Below are 16,404 nucleotides of genomic sequence, written 5' to 3'. Positions count from 1 at the left end.
GTCTACCTCAGCTTGACATTGGCAAAGCTTATTTTATCTCACGCATGCTGACATTTAAGACAAAACTTCATTCACTGGTGAGCTGCTTCCATTCCTCGTAGGCTCTTTTCATTCTTAGTGTCCTTTTTGACAGAGTCCCTTCCTCCTGGTGTTTTTGTTTTGCTTGGTATGCTGGTATACTGGTTGGCTGGCAACTGCAATTCCAAGAAGTCCAAGTCTCACTCGTAGGCGAGTTCCTGCTTTTCTCAGGCCAGCTGACTTACAGAGCAAGCTTTCTCAGGATTTGTCTGTATGGACACACTGATAAACCTCACTTGACCAGCGGCGTATGTTAATTTGAGCGTAACACAGTGCCAGTGAGGTTAATGGCTTCTCAGCTGCTGCTGGCTCACATCCTATTGGGTCAGTCAGGGTAGGGTGAGCATATGCTTGTCTGTAGACCCAACCTTTGTTTCATCTGAATTTGCTTTTCTAAAATCAGTAACCTCGGTTACACACCTACTTTTTTGTGTTCTTCCAGCTCATTTTAAACTGAATTGACTCATATTCAAGCTGCAGTCCAAGGTTGTTTTCTTTGGACAGTGCTTTCTAATGTTCCCATTGCTTACACTTGATTTTCTACTTTAGACTTATCTCTGTTGGATCAAAGCAGAGAAGTTCCAGTTGATCCTTTCTGGCCACATCCCATTCTCTAACGGGGATGTGCCTTTCACTGCCTTTATCGTGTACCACCAACTAATAGTTCGTAAAGTTATACAGCCTCTTTCTCCTCACTTTCATCCTTCTGCCTTTGGGTACTTTTGCTTCTTGTTTACCCAATGCTCCTCATTTCCACCACAGAGAGACTCAAGACTACACCTGTATCTTCTGCACAGACAGGACCATTCATTTGAGCATTTTATGCTTAAACCAGAGTGAATTACACCTCAGCAGCTTGATGAGGAGCAAAGCAGAGAGATACCTATGAGCCTGCTTTGCCTGCGTGCAGTTTCTAAGGAATTGCCATTTCTTTGAAATGGCTTTGTGTGGATTATAATTTCAATTTTGGTAATATTTATGATGTTCAGAGATGTCTCTGTGTGTGTGTGCGCCTCTGTGTGAGTTCCTGTGCAATTGCAAATTAGCAAATATCATGTAAACACCATTCAGCGGGTATCTGATACTGCTTACCTGAAGTGCGTTGTTGCAGATCATACAGAAAACAGTGAAATTACTCAGTCCAGCAATGACCACTGGCCGGATATTGAGATCTTCAGCAAAATGTCTTTTGACCTTAATGTACATGAACCCAAGTACAGAACTATAAGTCCTGTATACACTGAACAACTGTCAAGGGTGAAACAAGGTAAGTAGAGTTTTTTAGGATTCCTTTCCTACAAAGAATCAGTTTTTATTGGTTTAATTTGATTTGATTTGTGTGTTCTTTATTGGGATCAGAGTATTCATAAAATTTCTAGTACTCATAAAATTGTTACTGGGATCATAGTATTCATAAAATTTCTGTTTTCTTTGTGCACAGAAACAAGCAAAGAAACAAAATCAGAGGAACCGAAGAAAAGGGAGACTGTGTCCATGATGTTGACTAAATATGCAGCTTACAATACGTTCCATCACTGTGAGCAGTGCCATCAGTATATGGACATTAATCCTGCCGCACAGGTTGGTGTCAAGGTCTGAGGGTAAACTGCATCCTTGATTTTATTGTGGTCTCTCCAGGCATACCGCTCTGGTCTCAAGACTCACACTTTCACCTTCCCTGAGATGGAATTGTTTAATTCTTCCATTCTCAGGGGAGATATTGAGCTACAGACCCTGGAGCGTCAGCTGCGTCTGCCGCGTTCTGCATGAGCAGTTCTCCGCTCCTGCTGCCTCTGACAAAGGGTGAATATTGCGACTAGCTGTCTCAAGCCAAAGCATTATTCGGCCTGCCCAGAGGGTTTGCAGGGGAGAGGACTGTAAAATTGAGAGATGCTTGTCTTGCTTAAATGCCAGCTGTCCACACCTGTGATGGGAGACGGGAAGGCCTACTTCTTCCTCCCTTTGTATATAACTGTGTATGCTTCTCAGCAGTAGCTTATGAGTCACTAGACAAAAATGGTCATTTTTAACAGTTTAGTTAAAAACTTTTGATCTCTAAAACAAACAGTTACACTCGCAGGAGCCTGTCAGGTAAGATTATTCCTGGTTAATAGCTCAGACGTTATTTCTTAACCAATGGTTTACTTGGAGGTTTCTTATCTCAAATCATTCTTTCCTTGCTTGCTAATCGTTTCCAACAGCTTGCTATTAATCTAACACAGAGTGGACACACTGACCTGGCAATGTACAATATCAGTTACCTCGGAGCCGCACCAGCAGGTTTGATTGAAACCTCATGCTGCACTAAGTATGTTGATGCACGCAAATTCTCCCAAAGGACATCTGTTGTTGCCTCCACTCATCTTTGGGCGTGTGGTCAAATATAATGACCAGTAATAAATATAGATATCTGCTTTTATGTGTGAGTTGTGCGTACAGAATGATGATAATTGAACTCAGAGAAATTAGACATACAAAGGGGAGTCATTGGGTAGCAGGCATTATGAAGGCAGAGAGATTCTTCAATGCTTTAATAGAACCTAAATAAAGCCCCTTTTATTTTTCATCTTTACTTAGGCCAATTATTTCAATTCTTCAGTAAAGATTATAGAAAGATGACTGCTAAGAGTACATGATTTGACCTTGTAGTAAGACAGATGCTTCTGTAGCGTGAAATCTTATCAGATACATAGGCAATTTGTATATGGTTACACAGTTCAGTGAAGCGCTGTGCAAACTTAAGCTTACCCAAATTCTTCATAGCCTTGTTAGTGGTGTGGTCTCCCTTTGTTACCTAGCTGCTTAGAAGAGTATTGCCACAGGGGAAATACCACACTAATGCAGCCGTGCTGCTGCTGAGGTGTCTGAATGGCAATGCATTCTGCTGTGGAGGGACACCCACACGCTACCCTGCTCTTTGAATCTTTTGGGAAAATCTATTTGGACAGTTTGTTACCTAGTATATGTATTTCTCACTTCTCCTTGTAAATATTGATAAATAATTTCCAGCTCAGATGGACTTCAGAAGAGTCCGGTTTGGACGAAGATCATTACTGGTACAGAAAGCTGATTGTTTTAATAGCAAGGCCAGTTACAGGCTTAAGTAATGTGGGTTATGGTAGAGGAAAATGAGAATATAACAGTTATCTTCAGTTACTGAATGAGAATGTCTTGGATGTTCTTCTCTGATGGCTTCCAGTATCGTGACTGTAAGAACAGGTTGCCTTTTACTCTTTGTGTTACCTGCTTGCAAATCTTTCTTCCACTTTTTTTGTTGCATACAGATATCTGACTCCACTCTGCATGCATTCACGTTTTCATCCTCGATGCTAGGAGAAGAGGTTCAACTGCATTTTATAATCCCGAAGTCCAAAGAGAACCATTTTGTCTTCAGCAAGCAGGGAAAACATCTAGAAAGCATGCGTCTCCCACTCGTTTCTGACAAGGTACGTGTGCTGCTCTTATCCATCTGCTGGTTATATATACTGAATGCCGTCAACTTGAGATATCTTTGCAAGTTAATGGTGGTTGGCCAAGGAGGGGGTTCTGTTTTCCTTTTTTTAGAGTCCTTTTCGTAATTCTTACCTGACTGTCCTTAGAACTGGAGTTTTTGAGGACGATCATCCCTTTTTGCATTCCTAGTTTCCAGTTCATATGTGTTGCAATGATCAATCATCTTAAAAATCCAGTATAAAGAATAAATAAATAAAAATCCATATCAGGAATAACCTGCTTCTCACCTAACTGCCAAAGTATCTCCTGTTCCAGCAGAATTTGAATGCAGTCAAGAGTCCTATCTTCACTCCATCGAGTGGACGGCATGAACATGGCCTCTTGAACCTCTACCATGCCATGGAAGGCATCAGCCACCTTCACCTGCTTGTAGTCAAGGAGTATGAAATGCCTCTCTACCGTAAATACTGGCCCAACCACATCATGCTTGTCCTGCCGGGCATGTTCAACAATGCTGGCGTTGGTAAGAAACACCATCGATGCATTGCCATGAAGATACCAAAATCCATGTTGGACAACGTGGATCAAGTTGAAGGAGACATTGCAATGGCTCCTCACATTCATGCTGTGATAATAGCAGCAATAATATCTGCGCAAAATACAATGGTGTATGAAAACTGCTGTTGGAGATGTGGAATATATGTTTGTATTGATCACTGACTCCTCAATTTAAACTCTGATGTTTTATAGGCCATATTCACTCATTTTACTCAGCCCTGTTGTGTGAATGTTCATTCTAGATGTTTTACACATGATTGTTTGGTTGCAACTTCTTTAGTTAGCTGAAGCTAAATATTAACTGCAGCTGAACACTGGAGGCTTGAACTTTGGACTTCATTTTCATGAATGCTTAGTTTTTCCTGCAAGAAGTTTTAAGTAGCTTCAGTTTTAGAACCTCAGCCCCTTCTTGGTTCAAGTTACTTTATTAATTCCCATAAAATCATGTTCCGCAGAGCCTCTTAAAAGGTGCAATCTTCTTGCTATCTGCCTTTTAGATTTACTCCTGCTGAAAAAGGGACATAATGATTTCTTTTTAAACTAAGATGTTATGAGCACTAAGTTCATAAAGGGTAATGACTGCAGATGTTCATATAACCTTTCTCTGAAAGGAGAGAGTGATAAAGTCTAATAAAGATCTTTGTGTGTCTTCTTTATGGTATGTTCTCAGGTGCTGCCAGGTTTCTTATTAAGGAACTTTCCTACCACAATCTAGAACTGGAACGAAACCGCTTGGAGGAACTGGGAGTCAAGCGCCAGTGTGTGTGGCCGTTCATCGTGGTCATGGATGACTCCTGCGTCTTGTGGAACATGCATAGTGTCCATGAAGCGTCGAGGTAAGTAACCACCCAGCACTGGGGTCCTTGAGCTGATCCAGCACAGGCAGCAGCACACTTGTGACTTAGGCTCATCTCTAGCATCTGACAGGGTATGAAAGACCGGACAACTGGAAAAGTTGGGCAGCTGGAGATGCTGGTAACATGCTCGAAATATTGCTAAGCAAAAGTAGCTTTCAGCAGTGGCTTTGGTGTAGTAACACCAGGCTGCCTGTCCAAAGGGCCTCGTAGAGGTCATTATTCACTCAATTATTATTCAGATAGCCCAGGAACCGTACACTTGGACACGAGATATGTTGTCTAAATGCAAAAAATCAGCTCTCTCACTCAGAGCAGTGGGAAGGCTGTAGATTTGTCCTGTTGACCGCCAACATCCAACCTCCTGCTGTTGAACACTTCCACATGGCTCTTACCCTTACATCTGTGTCCCACAGTCAGTACCATCAACAGTCCTCTGCTTGTGATTGTTCTTTGCCTAAAGCCACTCTTGCTTTTAGTCACTATTGAGTGATTTCTCAGTATGTTACTTCTCTGATTTGTTTTGATTCAATTTATGGTTCTCAATGAAAACAGTTTATTTTGGGAACTTTAGCTTTTTAGAAGGCATTAAGCTCTTGACAGTTGTTAATGGGATTTCTCGGTCCTCTGTATACACATATGTGTATATATATGCGGTGTATGTTATATAAAAATAATAAGCTATGTTTGTACGTTGTGTATGCTCATGTTTTGCAGCCAGTCTCTGGAGCCTGGGGGTTCCAGCAAGAATGTATCTCTGAAGAGTGTCCTTCAACACATTGAAGCCACCCCCAAAATTGTTCATTATGCAATACTGGGTGTTCAGAAATGGAACAGCAAGCTGAATGCCAGGAAAGCAAAGGCTCCGTTCTCCAGGTGCCACGTGCATGATTTTATACTGCTCAACATAGACCTGACCCAGAACGTGCAATATGATCTAAACAGGTAGGCAATATGTATATGTGTGTGTGGTAAAATAGTATGCTGTCATGATACGAATCTTGTCAACATATTTCTAAATCCTGTCAAGATACGTAGAAAGATCCTGTCTAAGGTAACGAGCACACAATCACAAAAATACAACACAGAGGGATATCTATTGCATCTGAATGAATACGGCATCAAAATAAGCTTAACGTCAGCCAAAAGAAGTGGGAGAGACAGACTGCAAGGCCAAGAGTAAGGGAGGGCTACAGAGGACTGAAAAGGCCGGGGAAAAACAAGAAACTTCAGGAGAAATAAGTAACCGCAAGACCAAAAATTTAAGTTATATCATTCACAGGAAGAGCCTGGAGCTTCCATACTGCCTCTGTAAGAGGCAGGAGCCTCTTGCATGACTAAGAATAAGAGGAATAAGAGTGTAGGTAATGGTTGAGCCATTGGTATGTCAAATGCTATGAGGAGGGATTCCTCGTATTTCCTTCAGAGTCAGCTATCCTCCCTATTGCCACTTGGCTTCGCATTAAAAACAGATGCATAAAAAACTTTCCACTGTTTCCTTCCTTTTTTCCCCTTCTCCTTGCCTGACTCCATCCTAAAGCATTTGCGATAAAGCACTGTTATCATGTTATTATAGACGGAAGCAATACCCAATTCCCCAGCCAAGTGAGTTTAGAATAAACCCTATTTCTGTTAGCCACAGACCTGGCCTTGGGGCATCTCACCGTGGTCTCCTACTGCTGTTTTCAGGGATCCTGTATATTTGAGTTGGGAATTGTAGGCTGTCAGTGCAAGCCGGGGTCTGGTGTGGCTTCCAGAGCTCTTGATTTCACATTCTCTGGATGGTTGAGTCACGAGATTGGAATCAGCCCACAGAAGTGAGCAATTACATTGTAAATAGCGCAGGATAAACATTACTTCTCAGCTGCTTTGTCTCGCCTAGCCAGATATTTGTCAAAGCCACAGTTATCTCCAGATTCCAGCTCATCAAAAAATACATCATATAGAACTGGCTTTTTCAGAAGTGGAGGCTGATCGCTGCAGAGCTTCTCTCAGTTCTAAAATGTATATTAAAAAAAGAACTAAAAAGAAGAAAAGAAAGGAAAGGGTGGGGAGGAAATGATTGAAGCCAGGACATGAGAGGGCTAGCCAGACCTGCTATGAGGAAGGAGAATGCAGGCGCACTGACAAGTGAAGACTTGTTTGGTCTTAAGGTGGGCCAGAAGTTGCTTTCCTACACTGGGAGCACATTAAAGGAATGAGTCTTCAGAGCCGGTGTAGAGAATTTGTTTAGGCATCATATCGGATGGTCTCCAAAAACCTCTGCTGAGCCCGTTCCAGTTCATTTCAGCAGCGGCTGTGTGAATGCTGGCTCACGCGCGGCAGCCACACAGCTGGTTTAGTGATCTTGTGTTTAATGTCCAGGTATTTCTGTGAAGATGTAGATTTTAATCTGCGGACAAACAGCAGCGGCCTGCTCATCTGCCGCTTCAACAACTTCAGTGTCATGAAGAAGCATATTCAGGTTGGAGGACAAAAGGACTTTGTCGTTAAGCCAAAAATCATGGTGAGTGTGGATGTACGCTCCATCATACATAAAGGGTAAAATTGGGACCTTTTTTCCCAAGAAATAACGAATTCTGTAGCTATATTTTGTGCTTATTTGACATGTGACATTCATGGCCTACTCCATGGTAGGGCTGCCACAGCAGAAATAGAAAATAATAAATATTTTGCTAATTATGAGTTACTAACCATAATCCTCATAATCTATTAGAAGATGGACCAGGTTTGGAAAGAGTTTGGTCTAGCTGTTCAGTGGTATCTCTGACGGAGGAAGAATTTGCGGACATACACTCTGATCGAAAGCAGGCGAGTTGTACTGGACCCAGTTTTAAAAATTTTAGCACAGCCACTAGTTTCCAGCGTTCACCGGTTTGTGGTGACTTTCAGTCCTTGCGCTTGCTGACAAAAAGAGACCTGAGGAAAGGCACGGAGAATTGGAACCTTCTGAAATCCACCCAGCAGATCCAAGTATTTATAAAAATGGTGTGGGGATACCGAAGATTTTATCCAGAGTATAAAAGCCTGTGCCGGCTTTAAATGGAGGTATATTTCAAAGGGTTGGTTTTAATCTCGGAATCTTACAGTTTGTGATGCTGGTGGTTTTTAAATACATGTCATACCACCCCTCTTTTAAAAACAAATAACCTCCGTATTTCAGGTTTAACTGCCTAAACCCTGGATTCGAGTGTTTGGGGAGGTCATTTGCTGAATTTTCCTTTTCTTGTGGTTGCAGTGGAGTCTGTAGTGATGGACTGGCCTATGAGAAAACTCCGTAGAAAGCGTTTCCTGGGGGTGACTCCACACAAGGAGGATGTCATTTCCCATACTGTCCAGGAGTAAGGCAGGATGAAGGGCGCTGTGACAATTTGACCTCCCTATTTTATGTCCCTTCTTCAGGCAAGCAGATTATCCACAAAAGTACTTGGCAACCACAGAACAAGTAATTCATTTATTTCAAATGAATTCGATTCATTCGACTTTCAAAATCGAGCGGGGGTTTTTGATGCTTTCCCCCAGCTTTCTCTCTCTTCCTGCCCTGTCGTGGTGATCCCTTCCCCAGCAAGAGGAACTCCTGCAGATCAGATACACTGAGTAGGTGGATTGAAAGGGGCTCCCCTTGGTTTCATTGCAGGTTTCGGACAGCCTGGCACCAATAATGCCTCTTCAGTATGTCTGCGCCCCTGACAGCGAGCATACATTGTTGGCAGCCCCGTCGCAGTTCCTCCTGGAGAAATTCCTTCAACATGCGACGTACAAACTCTTCCCGAAGGCCATTCATAACTTTAAGAACCCGGTACTGGCCATTGACTGCTACCTGAACATCGGGCTCGAGGTACAAAATATTTGCAGGGATAATGGGGACGAGTAAACGCAAATCTTTACTTCCACATCTTTCTCGTGTTGAAACCCCCTTCTTTTATGAGCCCTCAGCATCAAGGGTAGTGTTTGAAAGACTTTGGTCTCAAACAGTGAGCCTCTGCTGTTGGAGATAAAGGACTAACTCCACTGGAAGAGCTGGTGGTAAAGCGTCCTCGCTGGCTGGTGGGGGTGGAGACCAGAGTTCTGTGATGGACTGATGTGATTTGCAAAGGAGTTGGGCCGGTCTGTCTGAAATAATATTTCACGTGAAGCAAAAATCCAAAAGTGATGCCATTCTTGACGGAACTTGGTGTGCTGCGTAGCCTGTACAAAAACTATCCACAACTTTTTTTTTAGATCACTGTCCTATCATACAGCTTTTTATTATGTGTTTGATTTGTCCTTGCAACAAATATGCTGTGGCTGAGAGAGTTTCTGATACGACCCTTGTCTGGTGGCTTTGCTTCACTGAGGGACAAAGCTCATCCTTTGTAATGCAGCTCTCCTTTTAGATGCTTTGCTTTTTACGAACCTCGGTTTCTAGGGGAAATAGGTTTTTGCAAGTATGTCTTAGATGTCTGTAGGTAGGGAGATCAGAATTTTTGAACCTATCGGTCACTTTGAACTGTGTCTGAAGCAGGGTCAAAGTCCAAGAAGGGTTTTGTTCTGACAAATTTTATGGAGTTCCATGGCAAAATAGAGAAGAAACCCTTTGCTACAGAACAGCCATCATGGCACTGAAACGCAGGAGAGCCCTGGTGCTGGGAACCACTTAGTTGATGCTTGCGGTCAGCAAGAGAAGACGATGCGCCAGCACACAGGAGTTCAAGCTGCAGCAGTTTCAGCACTCGTGGAATTGCTTACTGTGTCTGGCAAGTGTCGTCTTATTAGAACAATCTAAATAATCTTAACAGTCGTTATAAGCAGGCAATTCATAGAGAAGCAGAAAATCAAACTGAATTACGGAGAGCCCTGAAGTAACGTGTTGCAGAAGTTTGTCCTGTTGTTATTTCCTGGGGGAAGTCTCAATACTGCTCTCTTGCTGGATTGTATTTTTACCAGCACCAGGTGACTCGCCAGTTATCACTAAGTTATTTTCCATTCCACTGACAGTCTTACTTAAGCATTTTCTGACACAGAAGCGCTTCCTTTCTTTTCCCCTTCTGTTTCAGGTGGCTATGTGCTACGTTAGCTCCCGCCCCCACTCAGTCAACGTCAACTGCGAAGGGGTGTTCTTCAGCGGACTTCTGCTCTATCTCTGTGACTCCTTTGTTGGCGCAGACCTTCTCAAGCGGTTCAGGTTTCTGAAAGGTAATCTCATTGCTCTGCTGGGCATCCCGCCTGCCTTCCTGCCAAGTAATAGCACGGAGGGAAAGGTAGAGGAATAGCCATCTTCCATTAAACAGCTCCATTATTTTTACAGTTAGTGCTGCCATTGTTTTCAAGAGGAATAGACGGAGTGGTTCTTTTGGGAGTGCGTAAAACTTGTGTTCCTGTTGGTAAAAAGTGCAAGTAATCAAGCCTTCGCTAAGCTTTGATAAATTCCATTTGTTAAATTATTTTAAAGTGACATCAAATGGAAATAGGTGCAGAAAAACAAGGATACGTGGTAATCAGTCAGTGACTCGTGCAGTCAGCAACTTGAGAGTTCAGAGCACAGGTGTCACTGGTGAAGACGAGAAATTCTGCTCTAGTAGTCTGTCTATAAAGGCGATAAATACTCCGTACTGTAGATTGGGGCAGCTCTTAACTGGAGGGTGATGGGGTCTACCCCCACCAGAACTTTATAAACCTCATCTCAGAATCTTTCTTCATTGTTTTATCTTAATACTAACAAATAGAAAATTGCCGTCTGTATTCAGGAATGCTAAAGAGCGCTAGAGAGCTCCAGTGCATTTGTGGTGGCCTGGCTGAGCCATTTTCCTCTCGCGCTGAGCGAGGATGGTGATGGGGAAAAAAAGAAAATAAAAAAAAAAAGTAGACTTTATTCTTTTGGCACAATTACCAGTAGTCATTTAAGGATCTTGGGTTCAAGTTAATGTTCTCTCTGCTACGGCTGATGATAGACTCATGGAATGGTTCGGGTTAGAAGGGACGTGGTAACACCAGTCGGGGAGTGACGTCCTGCGATAGAGAGCAGACCCTGCACCACCCTGCCCCTGCCTTCCCGCAGACAGACACACGCGCCCCTGGCCCAGGGGCCGGGCCCGGCCGGTTGTTGATAGACCCCTGCTAATACTCTGTTTTCCTACCCAGCAGCAGTTTTCTTTAAAATACCTTAGGAAAATGAATGAAGGAAACGCGAGTTGTTACTGTCCCTGAGAATCTAACGTGCTTTTCAATCGAAGGTGCCACCCTGTGTGTCATATGTCAAGACAGAAGCTCGTTACGGCAGACGATAGTCCGGTTGGAGTTGGAGGATGAGTGGCAATTCCGCCTTCGGGATGAGTTTCAAACTGCTAACAGTAGTGATGACAAACCACTCTATTTTCTTACCGGACGCCATATATAAGCTTTGCTAAGACATCGCTAACAAAGAAAAAAAAAAAAAAAAGAACTTTTTTTTTTTTTTTTAAGAAAAAAAAGTACAATCACTGTGGAGCAAAGTGCAACCAATATTTATCTAGACTGCTCTAAAGGATTCCCCACAATTTCTGAAGTTGGCTTTATTCCTAGGGATAAAATTGCCACGTCAGTCACGATTTAAAGGATCCTGGATTCCAGTTGTTTTCCCATCAGTCCCAACCGCCGACGCTAATCACCCAGCCGACCTAGATCTTCCGGGATCTAGGAAGAGGATGTAGTTTGAAGAAGAATCCTTTTTATATTCAGCTGAGCGAGGGGAAGAGCCTGCTCTGGGCAGCTGCTCGCTTGAATGTGTTACATGAAACGCAACCCAGCACGTGGAATTTATTGAAGATACGTGGAGGGAGAGCCCACCGTGTCTCTTCAGCTCTGTACCGCGGTACAGGAATACTCAGGGGTTTGAAACTACAATATAACGTAGATATTTGTACGAAAAGGAATAGTCTCATTCTCTGTGCAGTGTTAGTTTGAAGTTTGTAACTGTGTGTATGTGTTGAAACTGTCTTTGGCAAAATTTCCACAGGTGTTCAAAGTTTACTACTTAAACCTGAACAAACCGGCAAACGCATGGCCGGCACTGTGCGCCCAGGTTCTCCCGGCAACGTTCTTTCATCCCATTAAGGCACCTCCTCCTCGACTCCAGGGACAAAGCGAAAGGCTTCTGGCAGATGCTCTCTCCTCAGTTAGAGGCCAGAACAACTCGCCAGCAAATCACCTTCAGCTTCTCACTCCCATTAGTTCCGAAAACCTGTGGTCCGTCCTCCTGTCCGTATGGAAGCAAGTCGTGCTGTCCCTCTGATGCCTTCGTGGTGGGCCGTATGCAACTTACTCTCTGTGTCCTTTCCACTCGACTCCGGTTGGCTGCAGAGCCGAGGTTCCATCTTGTCATGTCATAACCGTCTGTGAGGCAACATCCCCAAAAAAATGTGCAGGAGGGCAGCGCTGCCCCAGCTGGAGCGGAGAGAAACAGAAGGTATTTTCCAATGGCTCCAGGGGGCAGCGGGGGGAGAAGTCCCAGGGAGCTGGGAACGCTCAGGAGAGATTGTCCAGCGGCAAAGATCATCGAATGCGTCACCTAACACTGTCAGCCCTTTACTTGTTTTGATTAACTTCTGTAAATGTTGGTTGTAGCGGTAGTCGCACGTTGTTCTTACTTACCGGCATTTTACTGATCTTTGTTAAGCTGCTCCGGGATGAACTCAGTGCAGCAGCTTTTGGTTGTCAGGGTTAAATCGTAGCGGTCCTGTTCTGCTCCTGCCGTTAGCACGTGTTACCCCTCGGAGGTTCCCATACAAAACCCCTAATCATCTTCCCGCACGTCGTCACCCCGTTATTAAAAAGAAAAATGCAGCGTCGTCTTAAAAGCGATTCAGGAATATCAGTTTACTCCCCCAAAAAGCAATGGAATTAACACGTCTTTGTACGTGACCTGCAACTCATTGGAGAAGGACCTGCCAAAGCTGCATCTTTTGGGGGTTTTTTGATGCATAGTGTTAATTAAGCAACTTTTTTTTATCTTGTGAAAAGAGATGTTTACAGATGAAAAAAACATATTCAACGGAGGCTAAAGGAAAATGGTTGGCGTGTTAACGTGGCTTAACTCTGATGCTGTAAATTTAGCAAATTTCAGCTGAGCAACCCATTTCTGTAAACTTATTTTTCATTTTCCTTCAGATACAACCTGCCTTATCTATTTTAACACTTGGAAGAAGTAGGGATATAAAAGATGCCTCTTGAAGCTCTTGATACACACCTGAATGTATTCCAGTAGTTCTGGTTCTGCCGGAAGGGCTTGAGGCCAACCCCGAGTCTTAGCGCAGTGTAGACGTTTTGGGTATTACGTGTCCAAAAATGGTTTCCTTTTTGTTTGTGTATTTGATGTTTGCACTAAATTCTTAAAATTCCAGGTGCTGAGCCTGCTCTGAGGCGTTAGCCCGCTGGGGAAGCAGCGTGGAATTGTCCTGAAGGTTGAGAACGCAGGCAGAAAGTCAGCGGTTATTTCCCTGCCTTTCCCAAACAAGAGTAAACCTGGTTCCTTAACGCTCTCCCGGGCGGAAGCGAGGCGTTTCGGCAGCGCTCAGCCAGCGCCAGCGGTACAGGCCTGTCCCCCCGGACACGTGAACTGGCCGCCCCTCAATTCCTGGGAAGGTGACCGTTACTTGACATCTAAATTAATTGCCGTTCCGTTTTGGTTTTAAGCCTCCCCGTCAAGGCCATTCTTATGAATGTATTCAAACTGGCCGGCGTTATATTTTACCTGTAGATGTTCTTGTCTATTCACAGGTTAAATTTGAATGTAAACTAAGATTTAAAGAATCATATGCAGATGCTTTTTGCTTAACTTATGTAATTGCTTTTTTGTGACTTTTGGAAGAGGGTTAAAAATGTTGCTTTCCTAGTGTAAAGTTTTCTTAACCAAAAACTTGGTGAATTTAGCTTCACTAGTCAGTCTACCTCATGTTATTGTTTATGAACTGAAACTGTCTGAAGTTGTGGCTATGGTATGTTTATAATGTGCTTTCATTAAATTGGGATATATTAAGTTACCATTCCAGACTGCCTCTCTTTGCAGGGGAGGCTCCTCCTTTCTCCCTTCAGGCATGGCAGCGCTTGCCCCTGAGACACCCGCCTCCTACTGCCCCTGCAAGTCCCGCTCGTCCGTGTCGTGGAGTTCAGGGGGGGCCACTGCCAGGATGAGAGGCCTTTCGAACTGGGCACTGGTGCTCCGGGAGAGCAGCTTTGTGTGGGGCAGAGCAGAGGGAGGGGGTACACAGCTGTAAATGCCAACTTTTAGCCCCCTGAAGTATAAGCAGTTGAAAAACGTGCTTGGAAAACACGCTTGGGTGTTGCTCAGGCAAGAACTCAAGAGAAGCAGGAGCACCTCAGCCCTTCTCGCTTTCCACGCCTACCGGAGAGGATCCCCTTCACCTTTCCTGTGACCCTGCACCACTTTCATGCCAAAGCCCTTTACATGTCGCTCACAAGCCCCTTGAAAATTACAAGTTGCAGCTTGGCAACAACAGCACCCACAGCCCAGGGCTCACCACCACGCAGCTACTTCCCTTTTAAGGTCTCTGAATAAGGTTTCAGAGGTGGAGCGAGTTCTTTGCTTTAGCTCTAGGCCAAGGTTAAGGACGGCACAATATAAACACGTGTTTCCTAACTGCACACGGGTTCCAAAATTAAACTGTAAGATGGAAAAGATTTAATTAAATTTAAACTTATATTGCGTGTTAAGCTATTAGTCAAGGCTGGAGGCATCAGGGCTGGCCATACTGTAAACCCCATAGCAGTAGGGTATCGCTCCTGAGCTATGGGGGGGGAGTGGATCCCTGGGGCGTGAGGCAAAAGCCTTGTGACAAAGGGTGTTGTGACGCCAAGCAGGGACAGATACAGCGACTCTGTTCCCCTGTTCTCCACAGACTGTCTCAAAAACACACACTGCCATTAGCCACTACGGTCGTGTTTCACACACAAAAGCATGAAATATGCTAAAGATTCATTCACACTTCGGTATCAATACCAAGTAACTTTAAAAAAAGCTATCAAGTATTTTATTTTTAATCTATCTACATTATGTACAGATCAAGAAAGGCCACAGCAGTTTTTCAACATACAAACCCTTTAAAAGAGGAGAGATTTATGAAGGAGTGACAAGTATCAAAGTGAAGTCCACTAACAAAGGTATATACTCAGCACAGAACTTGAAGGAAAAGGACGAGAGCCCCAGGCCTCGGGGTCTGTGTTCCACCTTTGACTCTACAACTGGGCTGGGGGCGGAGGGGACAGGGGCAGAACAGGTTTCTGCCGCTGGTGACACCCAGTCGGGTCCCTCACACCTGCCAGTGCACCCTGGAAGCCACCGGGCAGTCTGTGAGGGTTGTCACCCACGACAACCACACCGTAACGCTTCTTGCCTGGCTGCGGTCGAGTGTAGCCTTCATCTCTGTCAAGCAGGGAACGGGTAACGGCCAGAGCCGGCTGCCGGAGCCGGCGGCGGGCGATGGGCAGCACTGGTATATCACCGCGTTACGAACTTCAGCGCGTACTCGTCAGTGAGACTAGGAGTCTTTGCATTAGTTTACAGTCCACTATGAACAATTTTCTGCTGCATGTAAACATGACTAACTAGATAAAATACAATCAAACTTTTGTAAAAGTTAATAAAATAGCTTTCTTTTAGAAAAACAAAAGTTAGCCTATTACTGCATTGTTTACAATTTTAATAAAATAGTACAACCTTTTGGTTGTTACCAGTCCTGAGTTCACTGTAATAAAAATGGCCCTGGCTTCTGCTGAAGGTCTGCACCCGCTCGGGGCGTTCCGGCAGAAGTCTCCCAATAAAAAGGGAATTCCTTCGGGAGCAGTTAAGTCTGGTGCTGTCCGTTGAGGAAGTTGTATACCAGGAACTGGCCGGTGCCACAGTACTGCGTCGCAAAGAGTTTGCCATCGGGAGTGGGGTCAGAGAAAGCGATTTCTTCTTTACTTAAATAAGAGCCATAGATGAAGTTGCTCCTGTTTAAAAGGAGAAAAAAAAAAAAAAAATTACCCTCAAGGAATAACGCAAGAAGATTTATGTTATTAGGCCACAAACCATTAATTAAGTGTCACGGACATTCAAAAGGAAGAAGCTCTAATAGGAGGAGATGGCTGTATTTATGAGAGCTATCTCCTCCTTCCGAATGGCGAGGAGAATCGCTTGTTCTGGGAGGGTTTTTACAAAGTTTTAGTATTTTAGAAGAAACGTTCATACAGAGTAATTGCTTGCGAGCTGCATCAAGAGGTCAGAGTTTTAGAAAAAGTTTGAATTTACTCCAACTATTTCTTCATAGAAAAGAGACTGCCCGGGCTATGACTACAATCACTAGGAATGGAAACATCAGCTACAAACAAGTGCGGGTGGATCTAGAGGGGCTGAAAGGAACTGATGAAATTTTAAGTTCCTGGTGTAAAAAAACCTACATTGGACATTTGGATGAGAGCACATCTTGGATTAATTTAGAACATCTAA

General features: G+C 43.9%; 2 protein-coding genes across 12 annotated transcripts in view; one reads left to right on the top strand and one right to left on the bottom strand.

Moving 5' to 3' along the window:
- GREB1L (GREB1 like retinoic acid receptor coactivator) overlaps nucleotides 1-15,318 on the top strand; it is a 143,432-nt gene extending 128,114 nt beyond the window's left edge. For 7 of the 9 annotated variants that reach the window (XM_054189427.1, XM_054189425.1, XM_054189429.1 and 4 more), the window contains 10 exons: nucleotides 1,190-1,345; nucleotides 1,520-1,659; nucleotides 3,363-3,524; nucleotides 3,847-4,054; nucleotides 4,760-4,925; nucleotides 5,661-5,888; nucleotides 7,308-7,449; nucleotides 8,581-8,781; nucleotides 9,980-10,118; nucleotides 11,156-15,318. In XM_054189427.1, the coding sequence (XP_054045402.1) occupies nucleotides 1,190-1,345; nucleotides 1,520-1,659; nucleotides 3,363-3,524; nucleotides 3,847-4,054; nucleotides 4,760-4,925; nucleotides 5,661-5,888; nucleotides 7,308-7,449; nucleotides 8,581-8,781; nucleotides 9,980-10,118; nucleotides 11,156-11,319 (1,706 nt within the window). In that variant the 3' untranslated portion in view covers nucleotides 11,320-15,318. The remainder of the gene's footprint in view (nucleotides 1-1,189; nucleotides 1,346-1,519; nucleotides 1,660-3,362; nucleotides 3,525-3,846; nucleotides 4,055-4,759; nucleotides 4,926-5,660; nucleotides 5,889-7,307; nucleotides 7,450-8,580; nucleotides 8,782-9,979; nucleotides 10,119-11,155) is intronic. The other 2 variants (XM_054189428.1, XM_054189424.1) reach the window with 1 other exon arrangement.
- Nucleotides 15,319-15,460: 142 nt separating this feature from the next.
- ESCO1 (establishment of sister chromatid cohesion N-acetyltransferase 1) overlaps nucleotides 15,461-16,404 on the bottom strand; it is a 32,966-nt gene continuing 32,022 nt past the window's right edge. For all 3 annotated transcript variants that reach the window (XM_054189430.1, XM_054189432.1, XM_054189431.1), the window contains one exon: nucleotides 15,461-15,908. In XM_054189430.1, the coding sequence (XP_054045405.1) occupies nucleotides 15,761-15,908 (148 nt within the window). In that variant the 3' untranslated portion in view covers nucleotides 15,461-15,760. The remainder of the gene's footprint in view (nucleotides 15,909-16,404) is intronic.

The sequence above is a fragment of the Rissa tridactyla genome, chromosome 2 (assembly GCF_028500815.1).
Source record: "Rissa tridactyla isolate bRisTri1 chromosome 2, bRisTri1.patW.cur.20221130, whole genome shotgun sequence".
Taxonomy (NCBI): Eukaryota; Metazoa; Chordata; class Aves; order Charadriiformes; family Laridae; genus Rissa; species Rissa tridactyla.
Note: the sequence above shows the minus strand (reverse complement) of the source record. Positions and strands in the feature narration are given on the sequence as shown.